General features: G+C 37.2%; 1 protein-coding gene across 1 annotated transcript in view; it reads left to right on the top strand.

Annotated features, from left to right (window-relative positions):
* Nucleotides 1-27,451, top strand: part of DPYD (dihydropyrimidine dehydrogenase) — an 862,317-nt gene that overhangs the window by 725,240 nt on the left and 109,626 nt on the right. Inside the window, 1 exon segment of the mRNA XM_043575643.1 lies at nucleotides 10,537-10,716. Within this exon segment, the coding sequence (XP_043431578.1) occupies nucleotides 10,537-10,716 (180 nt within the window).

The following is a 27,451-nucleotide window of genomic DNA, read 5'->3' as shown; positions in this document are numbered from 1 at the left end:
TGTGCTGACAGCTCAGAGCCTGGAGCCTGCTTTGGATTCTGTGTCTCCCTCTCTCTCTGCCCCTACCCCACTCATGCTCTGTCTCTCTCTGTCTCTCAAAAATGAATAAACACTAAAAAAAAATCCTTAAATTGTAATTCATAGTTACATGTATTTTAGATATTGTCCTAGATACATACATATCTTTTTATTTGATATATTCTTCACAATGATTTTGTTTTGGATGGATGGATAGATACAGACAGACAGACACATGTGTGTGTGTGTTTATGTATATGTGTATCATGTGATATGTGTGTATATTATATATATACATATGTATGTAAATATATTTATTCCTGTTTTCATCTGAGAAGCAGGTGCCTTTGTAGTGGTTACAAAAGAAAAACAAGATTGCACAGTTGTTATGAGAGAGGGTTCTGGGACATATCGATCCAGCACTTGAACCCTTGCTCTGCTCTTCATTAGTTGTATGATTGTAGTCAAAGTCCTTAATCTCTGACCTTCTGTCTACCCATCTGCTAATTGAATAAAATAGTAATACTTTGTGGTGTTATTGTGAGGTTTAAATGTGATGCTACATTGAACGTATTTAGCACAGTGCTTGGAAAGTAATCACCACTAAGTGAATTTCAGTCAAAGTGCAGTAAGCCTAGAGGCATTTGGGTAAAGCATAAAGAAATGGCAGTTACAATAAAAAACAGACTTTTTAAACTATGTGAAGTACATAAAAACTTGCCACCCTTAAGGGTGTTTCTGTCCAGCTTACAGGATTCAGATTTTAGTCTGCCCTTTACCCTTCCTGTCCTTCTTGAGTTTTTCTTATGCCAAAAGGTCCTTGGAGGTCAAGAGGGACCCTTAAAACTGGGGTTCTCTGGATCAGGTTAGGTCTCTGAAATTCCAAATCCCCATGTAAGCAATAAAAGCCCTATGACTTCAACCCAATGTTAATGTTCTGAGGCCGGGGTAAGTACCTGAAGGACCTGAATGGTAAACCAAACAAAACGTGATAGAGCATTTTAGAATGTGTTCCATAAGGATAAATGAAAATCTCCCTCCAATCTGAAGATGGGGAAAACTTTCCAATAAGTAAGGGAGTCATAGATCTAGATTTGTTCAGGACAGTTTTAGTTTATGCTGATTGTCCTGGTATTTTCATTATTAGTTTCCCTGTGTACTCTCAAGTGTCTGGATGATAAATTATATGGGTCACTTCTAAGTATCCTCCTAAAACCCTGAGCCTAGAATTTTTACTGGTCTTTGTAATCTTTCTTCAGGTTAATTGTCACATTCACAAATCATAAAATATTTACCCTTCTAGTGAGAAATGCAAATAAAACTGCTTCTTTGATCATTGCATTCATTCATCTCTAACCATTTTCTAGCAATCTATCTTTGGAGCATAAAGGCCAGGCATTTTATTTTTAGGTTCTTGGTTTTCATTAATTAAAAAGCAAAGCAAACAAACAAAACACAAAAAGCCAAAAAACAAAACCTAGTATATAATTTACTTCCCCAGGTTTTCCACAAAATCACAAATTTTGTAAGCCTATTTTCTACCTGTATGGTAAAGAAATTAAGAACAAGCGTTTAATATATATTTTTAAAGCCCCTTTTAAAAACTACAAACCTTTTAGGGGTGCCAGGGGCTTAGTAGGTTAAGTGTCCAGCTCTTGATCTCGGCTCAGGTCATGATCTCACGGTTCTGAGACTGAGCTCTGCATCAGACTGTGCTGACAGCGAAGAGCCTTGGGAATCTCACTCTCCCTCTCACTGCTCCTCCCCCACTCACGCTCACTCTCTCTCTCTCTCTCTCTCTCAAAATAAATAAATAAATAAATAAATAAATAAATAAATAAATAAATAAACATTAAAAGAATTTTTAAAAATACTTTTTGGCTTTGCTTCTCCAGTTATCCAGTGTATGCACTGTGCTTTCAGTATATTAACTTGAACACTGCTAAGTTTGTTTTGGGTTTGTTGTTGTTGCTTTTTCTGTAGCATTTAACTCTTAAATAGATTATCCACTGTTAGTCAACTGAACTTTGTCTAACTTTTGTGTCCCAGAGTATATTGGCAACTTAGTCAAGATTGTTGACTCACTGTTAATAGCCACCCACTACTCTCACAAATTTGTGTTTTTATCAATAATAGATGAGCCAAAGCATCAACTCCTGAACTGTGAGTGCTTTGAGTTAAGAGGTGGACAGTGTTATTTGAGGTGCTGTTTTCTTGTTGAACAACATTCTTCTCATTTCACACAGTCTGCTTTTCTTGGAATATTGAATGTCTGGCTCTGTTGTTGAGTAACCACATACCTTTATCTATCTTCAAAGCCCAGAAAAATTTCCCTGGGTGAATTTGCTCAGTAGACCTTTCCTCTCTAGGCATTACGACCCAAATACCACATCCAAACCCATGTGGTATTTTAGTAAATGGTATTGTAAGTCAAATTCTCCCAGCTGTGTTGACACTGCTGAAAAAGAGAGAATGCCGAAAATTATGGATGTGAGTCATCTGACAGCCATTGTTTGGATATTCAGTTTCCTTCTCTTGCCCCACTTTTATCATGGGAGGTGCTGAGTTTGCACGAGGCTACCTGCGAACCTGTATACCACCTGTGTCACTGCAGAATAATTGAAAATTACTGTGGTAACTGATATCACACCACAGCATTAGCCTAGGGTGGAGAGAGTTTGTTTTAGTAGAAAATCCTTCTGCCTCTGAGGCAAAGTGGCCATGCTTCCTCAAACTGTAGCCACACCCCCTACCCAAAGAATGGGCTGTATAGGAGAGCCTGGTGTGCAGAGGACTCCATGTACTGTCGCAGTCTTTTCAGACTTCTATTTGTGTCTGTGGGGAAGCAGGGCCATCAACAGTGACATCTTTGAAGAGGCAGGACAGCGGTCCCCACTCTTTGGCCCTACATGTTGTGCCAGACTCACCCATTTTATCTCTAACCTCTCATAAAAGGCAGATAGAGGGGCTGTGTCTCTGTGTGGTTCTTTTTTCATTATTAGTCCTTGGTTCAGGTCATCATTGAGATCGGAACCCAGTTGAAGCTGACTTTGTAAAAGACAGATACAAGGAAAGGGACAGAGGTGATCTCACCTGCAGGGCACATCACATCCCTTTGACTAATCAACCCACGCCCTCCTCAGTCAAGTTGTATCATGAGCAAAGTGAATAGAGAAGATGGTCCCCCAGTGCTGTTCTGAATAACAGTCAAGTGGGTGGCCCGTCATCCATGCCACCTTTGAGAAAATACTTGGAGAATTGATACTTATATTCCATATTCCAGTTGGCAAAATGTGGTCTGGATCCCAGTGTAAAATACCTTGCAAATACTTTATTCTCTTTCAGCCGGTCTTCAGCTGAATTTGGGTTAAGAAATTAATCAGATAGAGGATGACCACAGGTGGACATTTAAAGAAATAGCCTTTCAAACTCCTTAAAATTCCTTCCTGACTGGGGACAAGGGGTGGGTATTTATATACTTAGAATTTGTCAGAGACTAAATAATTTAAAAGGCTAGATAAGAGGATAAGTGAATAACAATGAAAGATATGATACACAAAACAAGCTGAATGATTTCTGTACCTTTAACATTTATCAATGAGAAGCAATTAAAGAACAACTTTGAAAATGTAATTAATAAGCAAAAGTGCTTATGCCCCGAGTTTTTGTTTTTGTTTTGGCTTTTTGGTTTGTTTTTTTTTTTACCTGAACCTTTAAAAAACAACATCTGTGGGGCTATCTGTTGTTCTTTCCCCCCCCAACCCAATTTGCTGTGGTCAGAACACAGAAAACTTGAACTGAAAGATAGATTTCGTGATAGCATGGCATTTGGACAGCTATTTTACTTCATGATCCTGTACAGGTTAGTAGCAAACCTGAAATAAACCCACTCCTTTTGGGGGAAACAAGATGGTATTTTGCCGAATGCTAGAATTTTATCACTTTGAGGGGGAAAAAAAAAGCTGCTTGAGAAACCTAAGAGTATGAAAGCATTTGAGATCTCAGAAGGAGTTTAAATCAATGCACTGCCACAGTTACAGAGCAGATGAAAGAGCCTGCTGTCTCAATTGCCAGGAAACTACTTAGAAACTCTCACTTTGATTTCTTCACGTAGTCCGTTACATTACTGCTAAATACAATATATAGGGACATCACGACTTTGATGTTGTACAGCTTTAACAAATGGAAACTAATACGATAGAACAACTAAGATTTGTGGTTTTATGTGGATATACAAATATATACCCGTCTAGCCCCTTATGTACTATGTATCTCCAGGGGCCGTCTTTCCCCTATAGCCTTATAAAATGATAATTTTGGTGTTTTATTCATGAATTCTAGTAAGCAGTGCCATGTTTATGTAGTACCAAAAACTCATACGGAGATATTGTTATTCTGAAGTATTACCTTAACAATATGCGGTGTTTGTACACCAGTTTCAAAAGTATAATGTAGTTTTATATATCTGTTGATAAGTACTGGGCAGAACTCAATGAAGAATTACTGATTCCATGCCTTTAGAAAATCTGATGCTTTTAATCAGTGGGTGTGGAAACTGCATCTCCATCCAACAACAGCAGAGGTCTGTTCTCCAGTTTTAGTCATAAACTTTCAAGTGGTTATCCAATTATTAAGATCCTACATTTAAAAAAATCTGTGGATTTCTGACATTATTCGTTCAATTATAAACTTGAAATCATTTTACAACAATGTGCTTCTTCTTATGAGAATTACAAATATGTGCTTATTTAATTACATGAGACTTCTAAAATTTTTGAAGTTTCCAGGAATAAGAGCAGAGGTCAGAATATCTTAATCTGACCATTGGCTCTGCCACCTACTAATCTCTTGAGTTGGGGCAGAGCATTCAATGTTTAGTTTCGATTTCCTCTCTTAAGAGCTTGATGGCACTTTCTCCATCTTACTGTCAGAATTGGTGTACAGACCAAGGAAAAAGGTACTGGAGAGGCAGTGCTTTACTGGAGAGAACGTCAGGCCAGCTGGGGAGACGAGTACTGCCTCCAGCTAGGTAGGTGACCACAGACACAGATAGGTCATTTAGCCATTCTGGACTCCTAATCTTGTGACAGAAGGAGGCTGGTCTGAAAATTTTCTGAATTCCCTTTTCCTTTATCTGTTGGCATGCTTTGAAAACTGTAAATGACTATATCAATATTTCTGACTTTTTGATAATGTGCATTGAAAACTGCAAAGCACCATGTAAAATATTGCAGGTGTTTTATGTTGTTTTAAACAGTTTAACACTTTATCAAAATAAATTACTAAGGGGAGATCATAGGATTTTTTTTTCCTTTTTCTGGAAAATCTTTAAGAAGTCCATGGATATTCTTCCTTATTCAGTGCTTTATCTCTGGACTGTGTTCATAGGAATACTCTTGAACTTCTTCCAGCTATCTAAGATTCTGTTATTAGTGTTTTTTGGAATCTGATAAGCATTGCAGAAGAATTTCCACTGTTTACTTAAATGTAGGTACCCTCCAGTATTCCTTTTACTAAATAATTTACAGCAACTTTAAGACTACTTTGGATTCAAGTGTAAACATATGTTTTACTTGCATACAGCCCGGTGGCACACATTTCTAAGACCTGGAGTGGAGTTTGTCCCCCTATGTGACATGAAGTGAATAGGGATAATTATGATTGTGGGTTTATGCGCATTGTGTCTGGTAGTTTAAGATCCCTGTTTAATAACTGTCACATTCTGAAATATCATTTGAAAGATTGCTGCTCTATTACACAAAAACATGTGCCAGCCCACGGTGTTCTGATTCTGTGGAACTCTTCTCTGCCAAATTATTTACCTGGGATTAGTACTTTTAATACCATTTGGATTCTATTTGCTAGCTTCCTAGTAAATTGTCTTTTACGTTTCAAGGAAGTTGACTCTTTCTTTACAGGCAAAACTTTCCATTTTGACCTCATAGGCACTTTCAACTTTAAATTATCTGATAATAGCAATGAGGTTTAGTACCATTCTGTCCTTCTGGGCGTTGTAATTTCCACAGCACTGCCACCTACATGATGTAATTTAATCCTCACAACAATAAATTAGATATATCATCCTTTTTTTTTTTCTTTTTTCACATCGGAAAGTGGGAGAGGACTCAACATGCTAAATGACTAACCCCAGTCACACAGCTGCTGAAATACAGAGCTGGGTCTCAGACATATCTTTTGGCAACAAGGCCAAATGCTTTTTTCGAGATCACTACTTAATGCAAATAAAAATAATGTCCTCGACCTTCTTTTACTGCATTAGGCCAAAAAAGTATTAGATTTAAAAAGTTATGTCTTGCCTAATTCATGCTCTAATGATTTATTCATATTATGAAATTTATTTTTGGTGCCAATCTAACTTACTAAGTACTAGCCACTATTTTAAGACTTAAATATGTTGCCTTTTAGTTTCCTATGTATTAAGTATTTAATCTCCATTTTGAAGTGAAGAAAGTTGCTCATACTTACACAGCTATGATGTAGTTTCAATCTGATTCTTCTGGACTTCTATGTGCATGCTCTTAGCCTCGAGGCTGTACCATTCGATATGGCATAAAACCACCAGATTTGACTTTAAGAAATAGTTTCTCAAATTCAAGTTCTTTCCATTTTTATTTATATTATTATTATTATTATTAATGTTTATTTACTTTTGAGAGAGAGAGAGAGAGAGAGAGAGAGAGAGAGAGAGAGAGAGAGTGCTAGCAGGGTAGGGGCAGAGAGAGAAGGAGACAGAATCTGAAGCAGGTTCCAGGCTCTGATCTTTCATCACAGAGCCTGACATGGGGCTCGAACCCACAAACCTCAAGATCATGACCTGAGCTGAAGTCAGATGCTCAACTGACTGAGCCACCCAGGCTTCCCAGGTTCTTTCCATTTTTAATGTAAAAACATTACCCTGTCTCCTGCCTAACTTTTAGGTTTATTTTGAGTATTGAAAGAAATAATGTATGTAAAGGAGATTTTCAAGATGTAAATAACCATAAATAGGTAATTTACAATTAATGTGCTTAATCTCACTTAATGAGCAATAATGAGACAAGAATAGCACTCTGCAAACCTCTGTTTACTTGCAGGTATTTGTACACTCACTTTGCATAGATAGGCTTTGACTAAATGTGCCTGCACCTAAAGCAAAAATTCAGGGCACTGTGTCAGACCCCTGGAGGAGACTGTTCGAGGGCAGTAGGAACTTTATGACACTCCTCAAATCCTGCTGCACAGGGAGCTGCCACCGACTCAGCCCTTGCACAGGGCTGATCCTGCTGAGAATCCAGGGGCCCCTATTTAAAACAGCTCGCTATAGGGATATTCATGCTTATGGAAATAATTAATAGTGGCAATGATGCTTATAATGGCACCTGATGTCCTGCTGCGAATAAAGATAAACCAGCCTTCACCATAAAGAACTTACAAATTATACTAAGCAAACATGTTAACACCTATTAAGAGTCCTAATCAGAGCTGTTAAACAAACAAAGAGATGTCATATAAAACACACCCATTTAGGAATAGCAGCTACATGTTTGGTGTTATAAAAGGAACCATTTACCTCTGAGATAGAGATAAAACCTTCAGTGGAGTGTAAAGGTTAGGCAGGAACAAGGCACCTTTCTGAGCAAACCCGTTTTCTAAGCATCAAATCCCATGGCCAAAGCTGTTCCCAATGGTGTGCTTGTGTCCTAAGATTTATTTTGGGTCTTATTACTATCTAATCAGCAAATTACTTGTTTCTTCAGATGTGACTTATTATTGTAAGTAGTGCTTCTTTAAAGGGCTATGAAAATGTGGCTATAATATAATAGTAAAAATCAAGAAATTTGTTTATCTGTAAGAAATTCACTTTGCAGATAGCATTTCAGGTTGAGATTCATCCCTACCAGAGCTTAAGATCTTGTTATTCTAAGTGTGGCCCAGCAGCATTAACACCACTTGGGAGCTTGTCACAAATGCAGGATCTTGGGTCTCATTCCAAACCTACAAACAGAATATGAATTTTAATAAGATCCTCAGATAATTTATATGTATATTAAAAGTTTAAGAGAAAATATCATGTACAAAGTTCCTATGATCAGACATTCCCATCAGGAAAATTAATAAGTTTCATCTTATCGGAAAGTAGAAATTAAATTACTCATTTTGGAAGGTATATACATAGTGTGACGTTTGCCTTATGATGAAACACATCTGAAGCAATCCCCTCAAACACCCATGTTTCGTGGTGCCTTCCAGTGTTTCCAGCATAGCAGACCATTCCAGCCACGTTCCGTCGCTATCTTGTAGTCTCTCCTCCCTCTTGAGGTTTTATGTTCCCTTCACACACTCAGATAGCTCCCCACTATGTGACACACTAGCGCTACAGAATAGGAGCGTAGGAGAAGGTGGGAAAGAGGTAGTCTTCCTAGCCATAGGGCCCACCTTGTTCTTCCATAGTTAAAATACACCAACTCTAAGTAATTTACTTCAATTAAAAAAATAATTACAATACAATACAATACACCAAGTCTGCTCTTGATCACTCCAGTGCCGCGGGGCTAAATCTATCATACACAAATGGTGCCATTTTTGTGGATTAAGAAAATTAGTGAATTTTACATCTTCTCACTGGACCAATCAGGGATAAATGAGATACAGCTTTACTATTCATATGTTACAAAGTATCTAGATTCCTTTTAGCTGCAGGTATTTATAACAATCATGAACATCACATAAAGAACATGACATGATGTTCTTTTGAAAATCTGATTTCTTATGGTCATATGGTGAACTACTTTAAGACTAGAGTAAAATTATACCCATAAGCATATACTATAAAAAAAAAAGGAATCTCACAGTGAACAAAGAGGGTAAAGTAAGGCATCAGTTGACTTACAGTTTAGAAAAATTCTGTGGAGGAAATTATAATGATGTTTTTTATAATTGTTCTCAAAAAAATCAACTCTAAGAAAGTTACAAGAGGCCTAATTAATGCTCAAATTGTTCTTCCTGAAAAACAGGTTTTTTTTTTAACGTAATGTAATGGGCTTCATGGAAAATATTCTTTGTGTTTAGTGGTTATTCAATTCTCTTCTCTACATTGTAGTAACATACAGCACTTAAGAATAGGAAATGAAAGATTTTTGTTTCTGCTTTTTGAGGTGTCTTTGGTAATAATTAACCTAGAAGTGTTTACCTAAATCCATTAAATTCAAGCTGTAACTCAAATCCCAATACAGACTTTCACGTTTATTTTTATTGGAAGGATCCTAAATTCTCAGAACCAACCTTCCTTTACTCTAGAATTTTTTTCTTTATCGTCTGACATATGGTCGCTCAAAATATCTCTTCCAAATTATCCATACATTCGACATCTATTTTTCTAATGTTTATTTTTGTCAGAAAGAGAGAGACAGAGAGAGAGAGAGAGAGAGAGAGAGAGAGAGAGAGAGAGAATGAGCGGGGGAGGGACAGAGAAACAGAGTATCCGAAGCAGGCTCCTCGCTGACAGCAGAGATCCGATGCAGGGCTCAAACCCACTAACAGTGAGATCACGACCTGAGCCAAAGTAAGATGCTCAACCAACTGAGCCACCCAGACATCCCAAAGACATATATTTATCGAGAGCAGAATAAGTGACAAACACTGTGGATAAATATGGTCACCAAGATCAACAGGTTCTTCCTGCCTGAAACTTCAGTATGGGAAGTGAGCTGTAAATCAAATGCAATAGTTATGAGTAAAAAGCATATTAGTAAAACAAGGCCTTAACCTATTCTGAATTCTTGGAGCCTGCTTGAAGAAGTAATATTTACCATGAGATAAGAAGGGGCCAGTACTCAGCCATGGATAGAAGGGAAGGATCTTCTAGGCTGCCAGATCTTATGAAAAAGTCTTAAGGCAAAGAAAGAATGTGGCAAATGTGAAGAAAAGAGCAAAGACCTGGGTGACTGGAACATAGTGAGCAAAAAGAACCACAGTAGATAAGGCTGAAGAGGTAGACAGGGCTCAATGGTGGTTGAGTTAACTGATGAACAGCACTCCAACCTCAGCATGACCACCTCTGGACATGAGAACTACCTCCAGGCAGTACATCTGAATCAATGAAGGGAAAATGAGAGAGTTAAAGTGTCATTTCTTATGCTGTACTAAATTTGATTCCTTGTAAATCCAACCAACTGGATCTAATTTTTAACAGCTGTACTAAGGTTTGCCTGACATACAGTAAACTGCACATATTTAAAGGGTACAATCTGGTTAGGTTTTGAAATACGTATACACCTGTAAGGCCATCACCACATCGAGTCTATGAAAGTATTCATTGTCCTGAAAGCTTCCTTCTGCCCCTTCACAGGGAGGGGTGCCCCTCCCACCCAGCACTCCCATCCCCACACAATGATTGACATGCCATGCTTGGAACAGTGCCTAGAACATAAATAAGTTTTCTTGAATAAATGAAAAGTGAGTCCATGTGGAGAATTAGCTCTTGGTTTGACATTGGGTTGATTGCTTCATCTTTTCCAGGTATGCAGTGCCATTCAGAATCAGGACTTCACTGTTATCCAAGACTATTGCACTGGCCTCAAAGCCCTGCTTTATCTGAAAAGCATTGAAGAACTGCAAGACTGGGACGGGCAGAGTCCGGCTACCATGAGTCATCAGAAAGGGAAACCGGTTCCGCGTATTGCTGAACTCATGGGAAAGGTGTGTGCTCAACTTTTCCTGTTGTCCTTAAGAACTCTACCTCAGCCACTTTCTATTTCAGGTCTTGTTTTCTTTCCCACTGTCTCAGGAACAGGAAACACAGTGCCTTTTGGATGTAATTTCTGTAGTAGAATCATTCTGAAGGAGGCTTGATTACAGCTATATGACAGGTCCGTGAGTTACATTTTTATAAAACCAACATAACACAAGGTCATGTAAAGGGAAAAGATTGAAGTTTGTAGTGTAAAGTGCCTCCAAATTCTTGCTTACTGTGGTGATGACTGGCATTCTTTGCAGTGGGAAGCTGGAGATTTCTTTATTCTTTAACAAGCTCTGGAAATTATAACATTACCTTTCTATTTTCAAGACAATCAAATCACTGGAGCCCTGAATAATATGATGAAGTTTTTAAAATTAAAATCTAATCAGTATCTTTTGTAACTGCTTCTGCTATGTGGTTAAACCTGGGCTCAAAAGGTTATGTCCCAACTTTCTCACTAACTGTTATTTTCAGAGAAATATATACTACATTTACATTTTGTATAATACAGTGATTTTAGCAAATCTTTTCTAAAACAACATTCAGCATTTTGCCTTTGTATTTCCTTTGTATTATTCTAAATAGACAATCATTGTCAGAAGACATTTCTTGAGTCCTGAATGAGGGGAGGAAAAAATTATAATTCTTAGTCTTTTCAGCTTGTCACTACATCAATAATTAACTTTAAAAAAAAAGAAAGGCAAGTATAAAAAGATTCTTTAAGGAAGTATTTAATAATTCAAATGAATCTTAACTTGAAACAGGTCACATGAAAAAGAATGGAAAACAAAAACCCTGGGTACTCTGCCTTGGGTGGCAGGGTTAGGGGCTCTGAAAGAATAAGAGAAACATCATATAACTGACTTACATTTGGCTAGTTTTAATAGAAAATATCACTGTCCTCCAAAGTAGCTAAAAATAAGGACTTCTTGAAAAATAATGTGCATGATTACAAGTCCAGTGATGAAAAACAAAAGGAAGAAAGAAAGAAAATCTTACAGTGTAGATTCCTGGAAAATATCGTGATGAATGACTCCATGAGTGGCAATCAAACAGAAAAAAGGGTGGGTGACATTAATATTTATAATATTGTAATTAGCAAGACTGTGCCTAAGCATCATTATTAATGTAGCTAATCATATTATCATAAACTGAGTCTGCAGTATTTAGACAGTGAATGTTCTTGCTTTATCAATGACCATCAACGTCTGAAGGTTGTTCATAGCGAAAAAACCTTTTTTTTTTCACAAATAAGTTTACACTCATTCAGTGTAAATATCTCAAATAAATTGGCTCTGACATGATAATTTTGATAGTTTATGACCATTTGTAAAAGCATTGTCTCAAATTTGAATGGTCGCTATGTGAGTTGAAATGTTAGCGATTGTATTGCACCGGGCCATTTTGTCTTTAAGGGACTTCCACACTCATTTCAAAACTTACATATTCAAATAAAAGATGAATAATGATGGAGACACTTGTGTCAATGACATAAGTGGAAATTGATTTTCTGACAGTTTGAAACTAGATTCCGACTTTATTTTGGTAAGCCCAGCCTTCATCAAAATCATAAGTATAATTTTCAGCATTATCATTTAAAATAAGATTTTTTTCACATAGATTTTGCTTGTGTGATTATATTAGTGATTCATTTCTCACCTCTAAGTTGAAGAACTAGCAGTTGGTCTGGCAATAGATCTTTGCTCCTGGATTCCCCTATGTGGGCTGACATGACTAAATAGGTGATGGTCCTTTAACGTAAGGTCCCTAACAGTGCCTCAAAGTGCGCTAGATCCAAGGTACAGGTGGCTTCCTAATTGTTCCTCGTAGTGTTTCTGGTGTGTGTGTGTGTGTGTGTGTGTGTGTGTGTGTGTCTTTGAAAACAACTCATATTGCTCTCTCACTAGCTGAAGAATAGCATGCTGCTCCTTATAGTGTTTTCATGTTACAGGGACAACCAGAGATGATGTAGACCCTTTTGAGAAGGGCCTGTTAGAAAGAACTGGCTTCTTACAGGGAAGATTTGTTTGGAAAGTACAATTGTTACTCTACTTAATCTTTCACTCGGAGGTCAGGCTAGAATAAATTAGAGTAGAAATTTAGAAGAAACCAATTACAATACAGTGTTTGAAGATGGAGAGAAAATGAGACGTTAGCTATGGAAACAAGGACTTGGCCAAATTAGCCATGTTATCTTTTAAGTAATTAGTATATTTAATATACTGTCCCTTTGCATACCTCACTTATTAATTTATTAAACTTCCCAAGCAATGTTTCTTCGGGTGGCTTTGGAAAGGCAAAAAGTCAGGCATTTATAGTTTGCTCTGGTCTTATGGTGCCACTTGTATAAATCTGTACCTGCAAACGTGAGAACAAACCCCATACAAAGAGCAGCCACTGGCTCTGCTGCACCACAGAGCAGTTGATCTCAAGCTGCTGGGGCTTAAAAACCATGGGGCATACTTAGGAAAAATGTACATTCTCTGGCCCTGCTCCCAGAGATGCTGATTCAGTCAGTCAGAAGTGGGTCCAGGAAGGAACCTGCATTGTGATGTTGTGATTCTGATGGAGGGACCTAAGGATCCACATTGCCAAAACTAATAAAGGAGAGAATAGCAACAGAATATCCTTAGAGATGGAGAGGTTAGCAGTGAGTGCAACGCAAGCTGCTGTTGATAGAGAAAGCCAGCAATAAATGATTTTGAGCTGGAAGAGAAGTGAAATAGATGACGAAATCCAGAGAAGCGGTACACTGAGCTCTGAGTGGCTGGTGGTGGAAAGTACCTTGATGAGGAGACAGGGGCAGGAAATTAGTGCAGCAGGTAGGCCAAAGACATGTAAGGAAGCAAGAAGAATTGTGAGGATAGAGATACTTTGCCAACAAAGACGTAACATTCCCAGTCCGCGCAGACGATCAACAATGAGGAAATCTGTGAGGATAAGGAGGCAGAGATTATTCACAGGGACATCAGAAAGGAAGGGTCTCGGCAGCAGAGTATCCGGTTATTTATTCTCAGTTATCTTAATGCCTTCTTCTCCCTGGTGAAAACCTAGGCAACTCAGTAAAAGTGAAGTGAATGTTTGCCACCCACAGGGCAGAGGTTACTAGCAGAGTCCAGAGTGAGACTGATAGGTTTACATGATGTTTTGTTACTTAGCTAGGTAGGCAACTTGGACAGGTTAATTAAGCTCTTCCAAACTCTTTCTAAAACTATGAAATGAAGATAACCACAATGTAAGTCCACAGTCCCTCATTAGCAATTCTGAAATCCAAAAAGTGCTGAAACCAAATGTTTCACACAACTCATTTGGCAGCAAACATGACCTAAACTGATGTGAGGCTATTTATAATTTTTATTTATTCCTCTTAGAGTGAACATTTAAATGTTTACTACAGGGAGACCAATGTGTTTGATTCCAAGTTGCTACCCCACATAATGCTTGGGGTATCACACATTTTACTTTGCTGAAGCCCCCAGAAAACCAGTTCTAAATTCTGAGATATATTTGGCCCCAAGGATTTTAGTTAAGGGATTGTGAAAAGTATTTAATTGAGAATATAACTGCAATTATAACTTTACTCACAATTTTTCTTTATAATTGGAGCAAAGTATATATTTTAGTGATAGCAGAAAATAAATTATTAGTATTTAGAATTTTTAGGTGTGGCAAATCACAGTTATTTTGAGATTATTTGCTTGGGAAATATAAGAGAAATTGGATGCTCCAATATTAGAACAGAAAGTTTTGCAACCAAAAAGCATGGAAGGAAATGTCTTTACTGTTTTATGCTTGGGATGGGAACAGGATTCCTAAGCAAGAGCCCTTGAAAGGGACTAGCACAGGCCAAAACTACTGACTGATTGGGGTCTGCATGCATTTTTACTTTCTGTTCCCTACACCTGGAATGTCTTTCCCATTCACTGAAGAGAAATTCTCAAGCACCCCTTCTCTTTGAGTTATTCTTTGATCTTTACATCAGAATTAATTTCTCCTTCTCTTCTTCATCCTTAGTTGCAACAAGTATCACCCAGCATGTGAATGTTCGAATGTCTTTTTCCTCTAGTAGACAGCAAGCTCACTTCCCAATTCCTTGGACACCCACTGATACACAGTAAGGGCTCTGTAAATGCTGCTTGAATAAGTAAATGAATGATAAATGAATGCTGTAAGAAAACAGCTAAGTGGTAGCATTAAAAATTAGTAGTCATTTGACTTACTGAGCCATTGCTTTTCCCATCACATCAGAAATGAAATGAATTTGTAAAAAGTAACTTTGAACTTAAAGTTCTATTTCGTGTATGAGTCTAGTTTCATAAAATGAGATGGAAGAAATCAGAGAGGAACGAGGTAAGCAGGTGAGCAAATTTTATTCCTTCTTGGCATAGAAAAATGTACCTAGACTCAAACCTTCTTGAGGGCCTAGATCACACACTGTGTGCCAGTGACTGACACAACATCTACCATGTGGGAGTGATGGCATGGTAGCTGGACTGCTGAAAGAATATATTGATCAATCACACATTTATTTTAAGATGTATCTTAAATATCACTTCCTTTTGAAGTCATCTATGACCCTCTTCCTCTCTCTCTGGGAAAATTGAGTCCCTCATTTCTCTGTTCTTGTTCCTGTAACTGGTATTGCATTTATTATATTGTCTTCTGGCTATAGGTCTTCTTGTCAATCACTGAGGTCATTGTGAGCGTCTTGAAAACGGAGATCATGTCATATTTATACATGAATTTTCAAGAACCTAGCACAGTGCTACATGCTTATAGAATTAATTTGCACAAACTATCTGCAGTGTCCTTATTTGGAAGGAAAAAAGAAAGCAAATTTATAATCAAAATTCCAGCCAGTCCCTTTCAAGAATAGCAGTGATTTTAGAGGGAAACTGTAAACTGCCAAATTACTTTCAGTAGGTATTAAAACATGATATTATCATGTGATGTTAATAATTAAACATAATATGTTCACATTAAAAAGCTTTCATTAGGGTTAAATCAGAAAAACTGTCAATGTGCTTGCATAGCATCTCCTAAAACAAGGCTTTATTTTGATGAAAGAAATCAAAATATGTGCATCCATATGACCAGATATATCATTCTCATGTTATTTTAAAGTCACAAGTGATATGATTTTATAAAACTACTGCTATCTGGTTGTAGTGTTTATATGTAAATATCTAACTATCTGTTTATTTGTTTCTGCCATGCTATTCAACACAGAGAACAAAGAAGTGTTCAAAAGGAACGTATGATGTCATGAGCATAACCATTACAAAAGGCCTAATAACAACAGTCTTGGAAGAGGAGAGCAGTATCTCCTACTTACAACTTTAAAAGTTTTATGTCTTCCATGCTGTTTACTCTTGCATGCTTTGAGATATAATTTGCATAAAGAAAAATGCACCGGTCTTAAATGAACCATTTGATGAGTTTTGACAAATGCACACATCCACAGAATCCTCACTTCTGTCAAGATATTGAACACTGCCAGCATCTCGGAAGAGTCCCTTCTGCCCCTTCCCAATCATTATCTCTCCATCCTCTCCTAAGAGAAGTAAACACAATTTAGTTTATATCATCATAGATTAGTTGGTTCCTATTCTGTAGCATCATATAATTCGAATTGCTAAGAATATGTGTTTTTGTGTGTGTGGTTATTTCCAGCACAGTGGTTTGGAAAATCATCCATGTTGTTGTGGGTGTTAAGTAACTCATCTCTTTTTATTGGTGAATAATATTCTATTGAATAAATATATCATAATTTGGTTATTCATTCAAATTTACAGTTGAGCTGTTTCCACTTTTCCAGTATTATAAATAGGTCTAAAATAAGCATTCAGGCATAACTGTTCTCATTTCCCTTGACTGATATGTAGGAGTGTAGTACCTGGGTTATAAAGTGATGTATAAGCTTTGTAAGAAACTTGCCAACAGATTTCAAAGTGGTTGTACCATTTTATACTCCTGCCAACTGTGGATGGGTGTTTCAGTTCCTTCACATCCCAGCCAACATTGGTATTCTCCATCTTTTTAGTTGGAGCCTTTTAGTACATGTACATTGATTGGGATTTCCTTGTGATTTGAATTTCCATCTCCCTGAAAACTAATGATATTAAACACTTCTCCATGTTCTTGCTGACCATCCATATATCTTTTCTGCAAAGTACCTATTCAAATCTTTTGCCTGTTTAAAAATTGGGTTTATTTTTTACTGAATTTTAGGAGTTCTGTATATATTCGGGGTACAGGTCCATAGATGCAAAAAAGCATTTGACAAAATCCAGCATCCACTCATACTAAAAGCCCTAAGCAACCTAATAATAGAAGGAAATGTCTGTCCTCAGTCTGATAAAGGGCATGTACAAAAAATCCTACAATACATGTCATATTTAAATTGTGACTAAATAAATTTTTCTTCTAAGATCCAGAACCAGGCATGTTCTCACACTTCTACCCAGTATTGTACCAGAGGTCCGAACTAATGTCTAAAGATATAAAAACAAATAAATGGCATCCAGATTGGAAACCTACTAAAATTGTCATTTGCAGATGGTAATATTGTATACATCAAAAATCCCAGCAAATATATAAAAACACTATTAAAATCAATAAATGAACTCAGGAACTTTTCATGATACAAATATAGTATACAAAAGTGATTTGTATTTATAGATGAACAATTAAAATAATGAAAAATCAGAAAATTAAATTTTAAAATTCCATTTACAATAGCATTTAAAACCACAAAATACTTAGAAACAAATTAAAATGTATGCAGTATCCATACACTGAGAACTATAAGGGAGTCCTGAGAGAAATTAATGAAAAAAATCAATGGAGAGATAATGTTTCTCCAAATTAATCTGTAGATATATCACAATCCCAATCAAAATCCCAACACATGTTTTTATAGACTATTAAATTTTAGAAGTTGTTTCTAAAATTTACATTGTATTTAAAGGAGCTAGAATAACCACAACAGTGTAGAAAAAGAACAAATTTGGAGGATTTGAACTGTCTTCAAGTTTTTCTATAAATCTACAGTAATCAAACAAGCATGTTTCAGTGTCAGGATAGATAAATAGATCGATGAACAGACAGAAAATCCAGAAATAGACCCACACATATATACTCAACTGACTTTTCACAAAGGTGCCAAACAATTCAATGGAGAAAGGAAAGTCCTTTCAATAAATGGTGCTAAAATTAATGGAACCTCATATTTTCCTCACACAGGACACAAAAGTAATTTTAAATATATCATAGATATAGAAGTATAAAAATGTTAAAGAAAACATAAGTAAATTTCCTCATAACCTTGGGATAAGGAAAGATTTCTTCGATAGGATGCAAAAAGCACTAACCAACAAAAAAAAATTGACAACTTAAAGTTCATCAAGATCAACTTCTGGTCATCAAAAGACACAATTAAGTAAATGGAAATTCAAGTCACAGAATGAGAGAGCATATTCATGATATTTATATTTCATTTATATTTCATAAACAACTTGTGACGAGAATAAATGTATGTAGTACTTTAAAAATGTAAGCCAGATAACATGAAATAATTTAATTTCATCAACAACTGTATGGAAATCTTAAAATAAGAAGTCCATGGTGAGGACCTATCTGTAGGCTCTTGCAACTAACTCTCATCCATCTATGATAACTGGGTTTTTTTGTTTGTTTTTTGTTTGTTTGTTTGTTTGTTTGTTTGCTCTTTTCTCTAATATCACTTTACAGCTAGCCCAGAAAAGGAGTGAGGGAGAAGAAAGCCATTTTCCTTCAAGTTCGTCTTATGGCCCTGTGGTTCTTGCCCATGTTATTCTCTCCCATTGCAGCTTTGTCCCTGTGGTTATTCCTTTTGAGGCTGCCAGTGGGTACTTCATATTGTTAGAGAAGTTCCAGATGACATTTTACATTTCTGTCAGTTGCTTGGGTAATGATTGAAATAGGAAGCAGTATTATTGAGATCACTTTCTATGATTGTAGCAAGATTGCATGAGGCTAAATTATTTTTACTGATTCAGCTCACTTCATAGGACATGGCAAAAAAAACAAAAACAAAAAAACAAAGCACCAGTTCCTGAAAGTTCAAATTTTCCAAAATTACCAAATCAGAGTCTACTGTGTAGGTATTATGAGAACTTATCTACATCTCTAAATATCATCAGATAGTTTGAGTAGTATCTTAAGTAAAATGCTGAAATGCCAAGTATACTTTAAGAATAGGGCAGACAGGGGAGCCTGGGTGGTTCAGTCAGTGAAGTTTCCAACTCTGGATTTTAGCTCAGATCATGATCTCAGGGTTCGTGGGTTTGAGCCTAACATCAGGCTCTACGCTGACAGTGTGGAACCTGCTTGGGATCCTCTCTGTCTCCCTCTGGCTCTGCCATTCCTCCCCCCACCTCAAAAAATAAACAAATAAACTAAAAAAAAAAAATAGGGTATACCCCTGTTTATAAATGGTGATTATTCCTACTTAGAAGCAAAAAATCTTGAATAAGATCTTGTAGTTCTGAGTGTCTAATCATCTCATTAAAGTTTAATGATCCCACAAAGAAGTCAGCATGCCATTGTAAAAGCAACGTGTTAGAGTCTAGCAGGTCTAGGTTTGAATCCAGGCTCAACGTCTTACTACTGGGTGAACTGGGGCCAGCTACATGATCACACAGTCTTCTATTCCTGTATGGCAAAGTTAAGATAATGATAGCAATTTCAGGATGCTTTGTGAGGATTAGAAATCATATGTAAAGTTTATAGCACGTAGAAAGCAGACATTCAGCACATGCTACTCAGTGTTGGAGTTAATTCTAAACTAGATGATGGGTAAATGCATAGACACATAGATACATAGATAGAACATAGGTAGAGATATAGAAGTATTAGGGTAATTTGTATATGTGATACTTAACACATTATTTTTATACTTTCTCTAGGCCTTCTATTGATAATGTGATTTTACTAGCTTAGTTTTGTTTGAGCTGGTCAAAAGCTAGCACCTTTATCCTTTGAAGCACTCTTTTTGCAAAAAAAAAAAAAGCTTCTAAATAATTCAGAAGTATTCACTTTCTAGGTAGAATGGAAATGAATTTGTTAATTTGGGGTTTGACCAGTAAACTGGCATGAGTGGTCCATCCTTGGTCCTAAAATAGGTAGAAGGGAAGAGCCTATTAACTGTTGTCAAACCAGAGTAACAATGCCAAAATTTTAAATGAGGCATTAGGGGAGGTGCTGCTAGGACTGTCTCATGTTATACAATGAGGTAGTTTTGCATTGCTTATAACCAAAATAGTTTGTGCCACTATAAGCCTTCCCAGCTTGGTCTCTCTCCCATCTCAAGGGTAAGTGGGTCTATATCACAGGACAACTTTAAACACTTGGTAGTAGTTTCCAGCAGCAATATGTAGAAAAAGATTATGGTCCAAAGCCAAGTCCAGCAGAGGTGTGTGATCAAGTGGCAATGCCTGCATCAGCATGGACACAGGACAAGATGTTGCAGAATATGGCTTCCCACTTCCCAAGTGTAGAGCATTGACACCTTGCCTGGTCTAGGAATTTGGATAGCCTTGAACTTTACAATTTTTGTAACCACTGCTGCTGCCTCATTGAAATCCACCATTGTATGCCTGAAATAAAATGCAAATTTAAAAAATTACTGTTTTGCTAGCATCCCTCCAAGCTTTGCCTTCACCCATCATGCTTTTTAAAAGTATGATTTCCTATTTCTCCTTATTCATAAACAGATATCTAATTGCCAGGCACAAATGTAATTATTTCTTTTGTCACTTTCATGAAAGTAAGCGGTTAAGTATAATTTCTCACACTGCATCAAATATACTACTTAAATCAGAATGCACCTTATCAATATTAATTTTACACATAGAACTTCTGTAAAATTACTTTTCATCCTTCAACACAACCTACCCACATTAATTTTGATGTTACTGGTAAGCCAGGGGAAAAAAAAAATAGGATTTTTCTTGTTCTAGGTGGGGGATTGAGGATTTATAAAGAAAGCATTACTGTAAGCATGTAAGATAAAATTTGAATTCAAATACTCCTTGAACTGCCCACCTACCCTCCCTCCTAAGAACTCTAGAAAATCAGTGTCCATTTATTGCAAACCAGTTAGCTTTGTTCCTAATCCTGGTTTTATGGAGTGAGGCAAAATATCTCTCTGTAATTCTGAGCTCTGCCCTTGAGATTCTCCCTGAGGGAAAAAATATATATGTTTGTTCTATCTCTGTTTAAGCTCATCTGCCCACTTGAATAAAGGAAGCATTAGGTAAAAGATATAATTTTCTGCTAATTAAAGGGGTCAAGGAGTCATTTTGATAAGGTAAAGAGTCAACAGAAATTCTAATTATGTTCGGCTTTATGCCAATATGTCCTAATCTAAGACTTGAGGAAAAAAAATTAAATGTCTCCTTTTTGAAATTAAAAAAAAAAGGATCTGATTACCAAAAAAATTTTTAAATAAAACAAACCATGATTAGTTTGCTTTTTTAGCCTTCAAATTATATGGATCATAACTGCTATTGAACAGCTTTACCAACACCCTAGAAGCCTAGGAAGGATAGGCCAAGATATCTTTAATTGAACTGAATAATTGCCAGTCTCATGGTTAGCCAAATCAGTTTATAGACCTAGATGAAATACCCATCCCGTCCCTCTTTTTCTTAGAAATGTGATCACTGTTAGGTTGCCCATATTGATCTAATTAATCACTTTATTTCTAAATTTTTTAACATTTTTTTGCTGTATAGATATCAGAAAGTGATCTTATATGTGTCTCAAATTCGTACCCTTTAATAGTCTGTACTTCATGGTCACAGGTGACCCCTAGAAATGTGTTTCAGATGTGACTACAGCTTGCAAGGAGAAACGTGATAACGCTACTCAAAAAACCCTTTGGATTTCAGCTTCAGGCGCTATTTGTGGTGTTGCCTCATTGATGGGAATGCCCTGAAGACCTCATTCCCAGCCCCTCTTACCTGCTAGCTGGTGTGCTATAGATTGTTCACAGAAAACCCTGTCAAGATTGTGCCTTTTGAAGATTTGTTGCCATACATCCTTAAAACATTTTGCTTGTCTTACCTGCTTATCCATTTTATCCCATTTCACCTCAAACTATAGAACCTTCTCTAGATCCTCTTCTGGCAGTTAATTTCTGCATGCACCCAGTCCAACTGAGCTGTGGAATGTCACCCATCAGGCTAGCCATCTTTCAGAACCTGAATATTACCGAGTCTTTCTTTCCATTTAATGTAGATCCTAAGTGAAACTAATGAAAGTAAACATATAGCATTTGTAGTAATCCAGACGTCCTAGGGAAAGAGCATTTCAGTACTGTCAAATACAGTCTTTATTGAGATATAGAAAAATCCTGCCTTATATTGTCCTACTCTGTTCATGTGTTTCGTGTTGGTGGTAGGCATTAGTGTGTTCACTAATGGCTCCATAGGAGAAGCAAATCTCCTTGCCTCTTGGATGTTCCATGTGACTAGATGACTTGCTTTAGTCAAGACAATGTGAGTGAAGTATAGTATGTGATTCTGGATAGAAACATTTAAGCTGGCATTGGATTCCCCAATATTCCCTTACCTTGCCACAGTGAATGCTGAGGTGTTATGTTGAGAAGGTGGCAATGTAAACGGATAAAATGGATGGGTAGATTGCTGATATACCATGTAGGACATCCAGAGATAGCAGACTTTTTGTGAGTGAGAGACCAACTTTGATTGTGTGCAGTCTCTGAGATTTGGGAGTTGGTTATCACTGCAGTACTATCAGCTGGTAAGGATTACACAGAGTTCCAAATGACTTGTACCTGCCACCAGAGGGACTGATGGCTACAGAGTTAACCCTCTGAAAAGTTGTAAAATGGAAATGTTCATCTTTAGTGATTTTCACTTCCTTTTCTGCACGTGGTCCCACATGCAGACAGCTAATTCCATAATGCAGTTTTCCATATCATCACTCTGCCTCCAGTTTCTCGGCAAAGTGCCTGATGACACCGGAGAACTTTCTTTCTAAACCATACGGTGAAAACATTTATTCTTGCATTGTACCTCATTTTAAATGAAGTTGGCCTAATCCAACTGAAGAGACAGAGCATAGTGTGTACCTTACCCATAACTTCTTTCTTCTTAGTAGTAAGGAACTTGGGCAACTTACATACTTTCTCTTAGCCACCATTTCCTCATCCCAAAACTTGGGGTAATAATATATATCTCATTGGATTGTAGAGAAAAATAAGCAACAGAGTATAAATTTCTTCTGAAAAGAAGGTTGGGTCCTAGAAGGCATCATTTCCGCTCACTGCTTCTCATTCCTTAGTTGCTTTATTTTCAACCCATCAAAATTAGATATCTACCCATCCCCATTCCCCACATCAATAAAACTGCTCTTGCTGAAGTTATTAGTGCTTTGGTTATCACCAACTCCAGTAATTTCCCAGTCTTTATTAGGTCTTATTTTATTAAGCAACTGACTACTCCTTCATATTTGAAATTTCTTGTTTGGTTTTTTGAATACTCTTTTCTCCTGGTTTCTCCTTTACCTTTTATCAAGCAAACAATTGTTAGCACCTAATAGGCACCAGGCATTATAGAGGCAAATATTAATAATAACATAACTGCCCTCCCTCAAAAGGATCGCAGACTAGTGTGGAATTAGACAATTAAAGAGTTACTTATAATGTAGTGATAATTATAGTGATAGAGAGATATGCACAGAATAGCAGGGATGATGGGGTGTTTAAGAATGGTTTCCAGACTAATCTGAAAGTTAAGATCTAGTAAGTGTAGGAAGAATACCTCAGGCTAAGGGAGATAACATGGCAAAGTCCTGGGGGTAGATAACATTTCTGTCTGTGGAGAGAACATTCTTGGACTTGATTTTTAGGACCCCCTCCTATTTTTTTTTAATTGTTTTTTTTTTTAATTTTTTTTTCAACGTTTATTTATTTTTGGGACAGAGAGAGACAGAGCATGAACGGGGGAGGGGCAGAGAAAGAGGGAGACACAGAATCAGAAACAGGCTCCAGGCTCTGAGCCATCAGCCCAGAGCCCGACGCGGGGCTCGAACTCCCAGACCGCGAGATCATGACCTGGCTGAAGTCGGACGCTTAACCGACTGCGCCACCCAGGCGCCCCCCCCCCCTCCTATTTTTATGGCCCTTACATACTAGTATTTACCCTATTCATGGCTGTCATGGTACAATATATGCTCATCAGACCCGTGAAGCCAATTTTACTCTCCTTGTTGTCACCTTCCAGATTTGTACTGTCACCAGAGATCTCCCCCTGGACATTACACACCCATCTATTCAGCTTTCTGGTAGACTTTGCCATGCAATAGCCCTGCTCGGTGCTCTTCCTGCAACCTAGGAATAAAACAACAGTAGTGATTATCCATGACAATTATATAAGCACTTTATAATTTACAAAGCACTTTGGCATACATTATCTCACCAGCTGCTTCCTTAATGTAATAGCAGCAGTGGGCAAAAAACCGTGTCACTGCCAACAGCGCTTTTCTGACCTTGGTCTCCCAGCCCCACCTACTAAAAACATGAGAGCAGCTGGATGGGAGCTGATTAGAGGCTGGAAGCTGACCTTGTTTGGGGACCAGGGGAGTATGGCAGCAGCAGGTGCCACCTCCACCTTCTCCATCTTCATAGGGGCAATAGAGCAAGTCAGAGGTTTCATGGCAAAATGTGGGAGGCTGCACAGAGCAACCAGGCTCATCATGAGCTGCCTGAGCACAGGCTGAAGGTGGCAGGCATCAGCTTGTGGGAGGTTAAGCGCTTATCCCCTCTCTCCCACTTTTCTGATTTCTTATTTCTTACATGCATTAACTATCATTTTGAAAGTTTCAGTGGGTTAATTAAATTCTTCTAGTGTTGATGCTATGAAAGCTGAAACATTTTCAACTGAGATTGACACTACTCAAGACATCGGCTTCACTGATGTTTGTTCAGCAACACTCCAATATGTCACAGGATTGCTGAGAGAACATCTGAGAGCTATAATGAGCTAAAAGTCAAGTACAGGGGAAAATGTGTTCCAGACTGCTGCAGATGTTCTCAAATCAAATCATATTTCTGTGAAATGCCATATAGAATATTCAGCGGTTGAAGGATGCAACATGAAAGGACAGTTCAATTGATTTGCACTGTTTTAAAATTTTATTTAGCCTAAATTACATGAAATGTGGTGGCTTTTTTTCACTTTGAATCAATTAATGAGAGATGCACTTGATCCTAATGAGCTTCAAGGATAATTTCCTTGCACTAAGAGGAATGCATTAACTGGTTAGGTAGGAGTCATAGCCTAGAGAAGGTGGCAGTTGAATAAGGGAAACAGAGTAGAGTCGAGGGATTGACATTATATAGCCCCACTTTCTCCCCTTTATTTCTCCTTTATCCCTCTGGCACCAAAATTGAGCAAACAACTGTTTACTTAATTCACCGAGATTCTGATAAGCCTAACTGTGGTGCTGTGTTGATGGTGATCCATTCTGTCCCTTCTGAGAAACCTGAAGGAAGCTTAGCAGGAGTGGGTCAAGGAAATGTTTTGATAGATGCATCTTTTGTAGTCCCCAACTTACATTCTATCACACAGGTGACCTTGCACATCACCATAGTTTATGGGTATCCTGGCATTTGACTAGGAACAATATTCTCCTAAGTGAAGGGTAGCATAAGATAAGAACTGACAAACTTGAGTAAGGAAAAACAGAGAAAAATGCTTAAGTGACATGAGGAAGTACAGCAAGGCACCATAGTGAGATACCACCTCAGCCTCTATATGGCTAAAAATAAAAAGATTGACAACATCAAATGCTGGCAAGAATATGGAGCAACTAGAACTCTTGTACTTTGCCAGTGGGAATATAAAATGCTACCAGCACTTGGAAAAACTCTTCATTTTCTTATAAAACCCAACAATTCCATTCTCAGGTATTTATCCAAGAGAAATAAGAACACATTTCCATAACATTTGAGATAGATGAATTTTAAAACCAGTATGTTAAGGGAAGGGTGCCAGACACAAAAGAATACTTACTAAATCATGCCATTTATGTGGAGTTTAAGTGTAGGAGAAAAAAAAATCTATATCATTAGAAATCACAACAGTAATAAGTAGAAATGGATTGGAAGAAGGCACAAGGGCATTTTCTCAAGTGGTAGAAATGTCCTATACCTTGAGTGAGTGATGGTTTCACGGATAGATTTATTTGTCCAAATTCCTCCAACTGTATGCTTACAATCTGTGCATTGTACTGTGTATGTATACCCACATAAATCAATTAAATTAATTGCTTTTAAAACAAACAACTAACTGACAGAAAGGAGAGGATAAGCATTCAGCAGTACTTTTAGGGACGAAGTAAGACAATATATAAGAAATACTAAAGACATTTTTTACGTCCAAATTACTTTTAATCAGGTAGCCTTTGGGAACTAAAAACCTTATGAATTTAACCACTAGAAAAGAATAACTGGTACCTTGATACAAATCTTGGCTGGAAACCAGCTTAAAGAAAATAGATGGCTGGGGGCATAAACAAATGTATTTTCCTCTGCCAACTTGCCAGTAGCTAGGTGTGGAATTGGAATAGTTTAGGCCTTGCTCATCAGGGAGACTGGCTGGAGCCTAGAAATGAAGAAGGGGAACATCTGGCTTCTTGAGGAGTGACATAGGTAAGGGATGAGGCAGCACAATGTAAATGAGAAGCTGCTTCTTAGAGGGAAAATTTGATTAGGTCCTTTGGTGGGACTTCAATTCTCTTTGCTTTGTAGGATCAGCCAGTGCCTGCAGCCTCTGTTAACAAAAGCTAGCCTTGCCTGAGGCCACAGCTCCCAGAACAGAACCTTAAATTGATTGCTGATAGGGTGTTACATGCAGGGCTGGGCTCTTTTGCCCTACTGTCCTACCCACCCTTACACAAACAAACCCAGTGGGGCATTTGTCTGGAAATCTTAAGTCAAATACATTTGGAATGCTTTAATATATTATATTCATTGACATTTTGTCCTGCAATAGCTCTATTATTATTGGATAACAAATTTACATTTATAGAAATAAAGACAAAACTCTTGAGGTTGAATTTCCTTTCACTAGGTACATTTTGTTCATTTTATGAGGTATTACTGTTGCAAAGTTGTAAAGAGTTTAAAACTATGTTTTGATTCTGGTGTTTTTCTCCTTCAAGTTTCTGCTTACCTAAGATGCATCTCTATAAAATTATGGCTGGAAACAAATATCACATGTCTTTTCCAAATTCACATAATTTTTGTGACAGATTTGATTTTTGGTTCTAATTAGAATTCATTTTACATATCTATGCCTAGCTCAAAAACTTTTGAGTTTGAATTTTATTCATTTAAATATACATGTATTCATTCATCAAATAAGGAGTATCTGTTAAGTGCCCAGGCATTGTGATAAATAATAGATAATAGATAATTGAGATTGAGATAGAGATGATCCCTTTATCATTGAGGGAAGGTCAATTGAAAAAATAATATTACTAAACTTTTTTAATGACTTACATAATTATTTATACTTACATGTATGTATGTATATATGTGTATGTGTATATGTATATTTATATCCCCATCTTACAAAAGTAGAAACTGAGGCTTAATGAGATTTATTGTAGTTATTGTACTGG

Source organism: Prionailurus bengalensis, chromosome C1, assembly GCF_016509475.1.
Source record: "Prionailurus bengalensis isolate Pbe53 chromosome C1, Fcat_Pben_1.1_paternal_pri, whole genome shotgun sequence".
NCBI lineage: Eukaryota > Metazoa > Chordata > Mammalia > Carnivora > Felidae > Prionailurus > Prionailurus bengalensis.
This window is presented reverse-complemented; position numbering and strand designations above follow the sequence as displayed.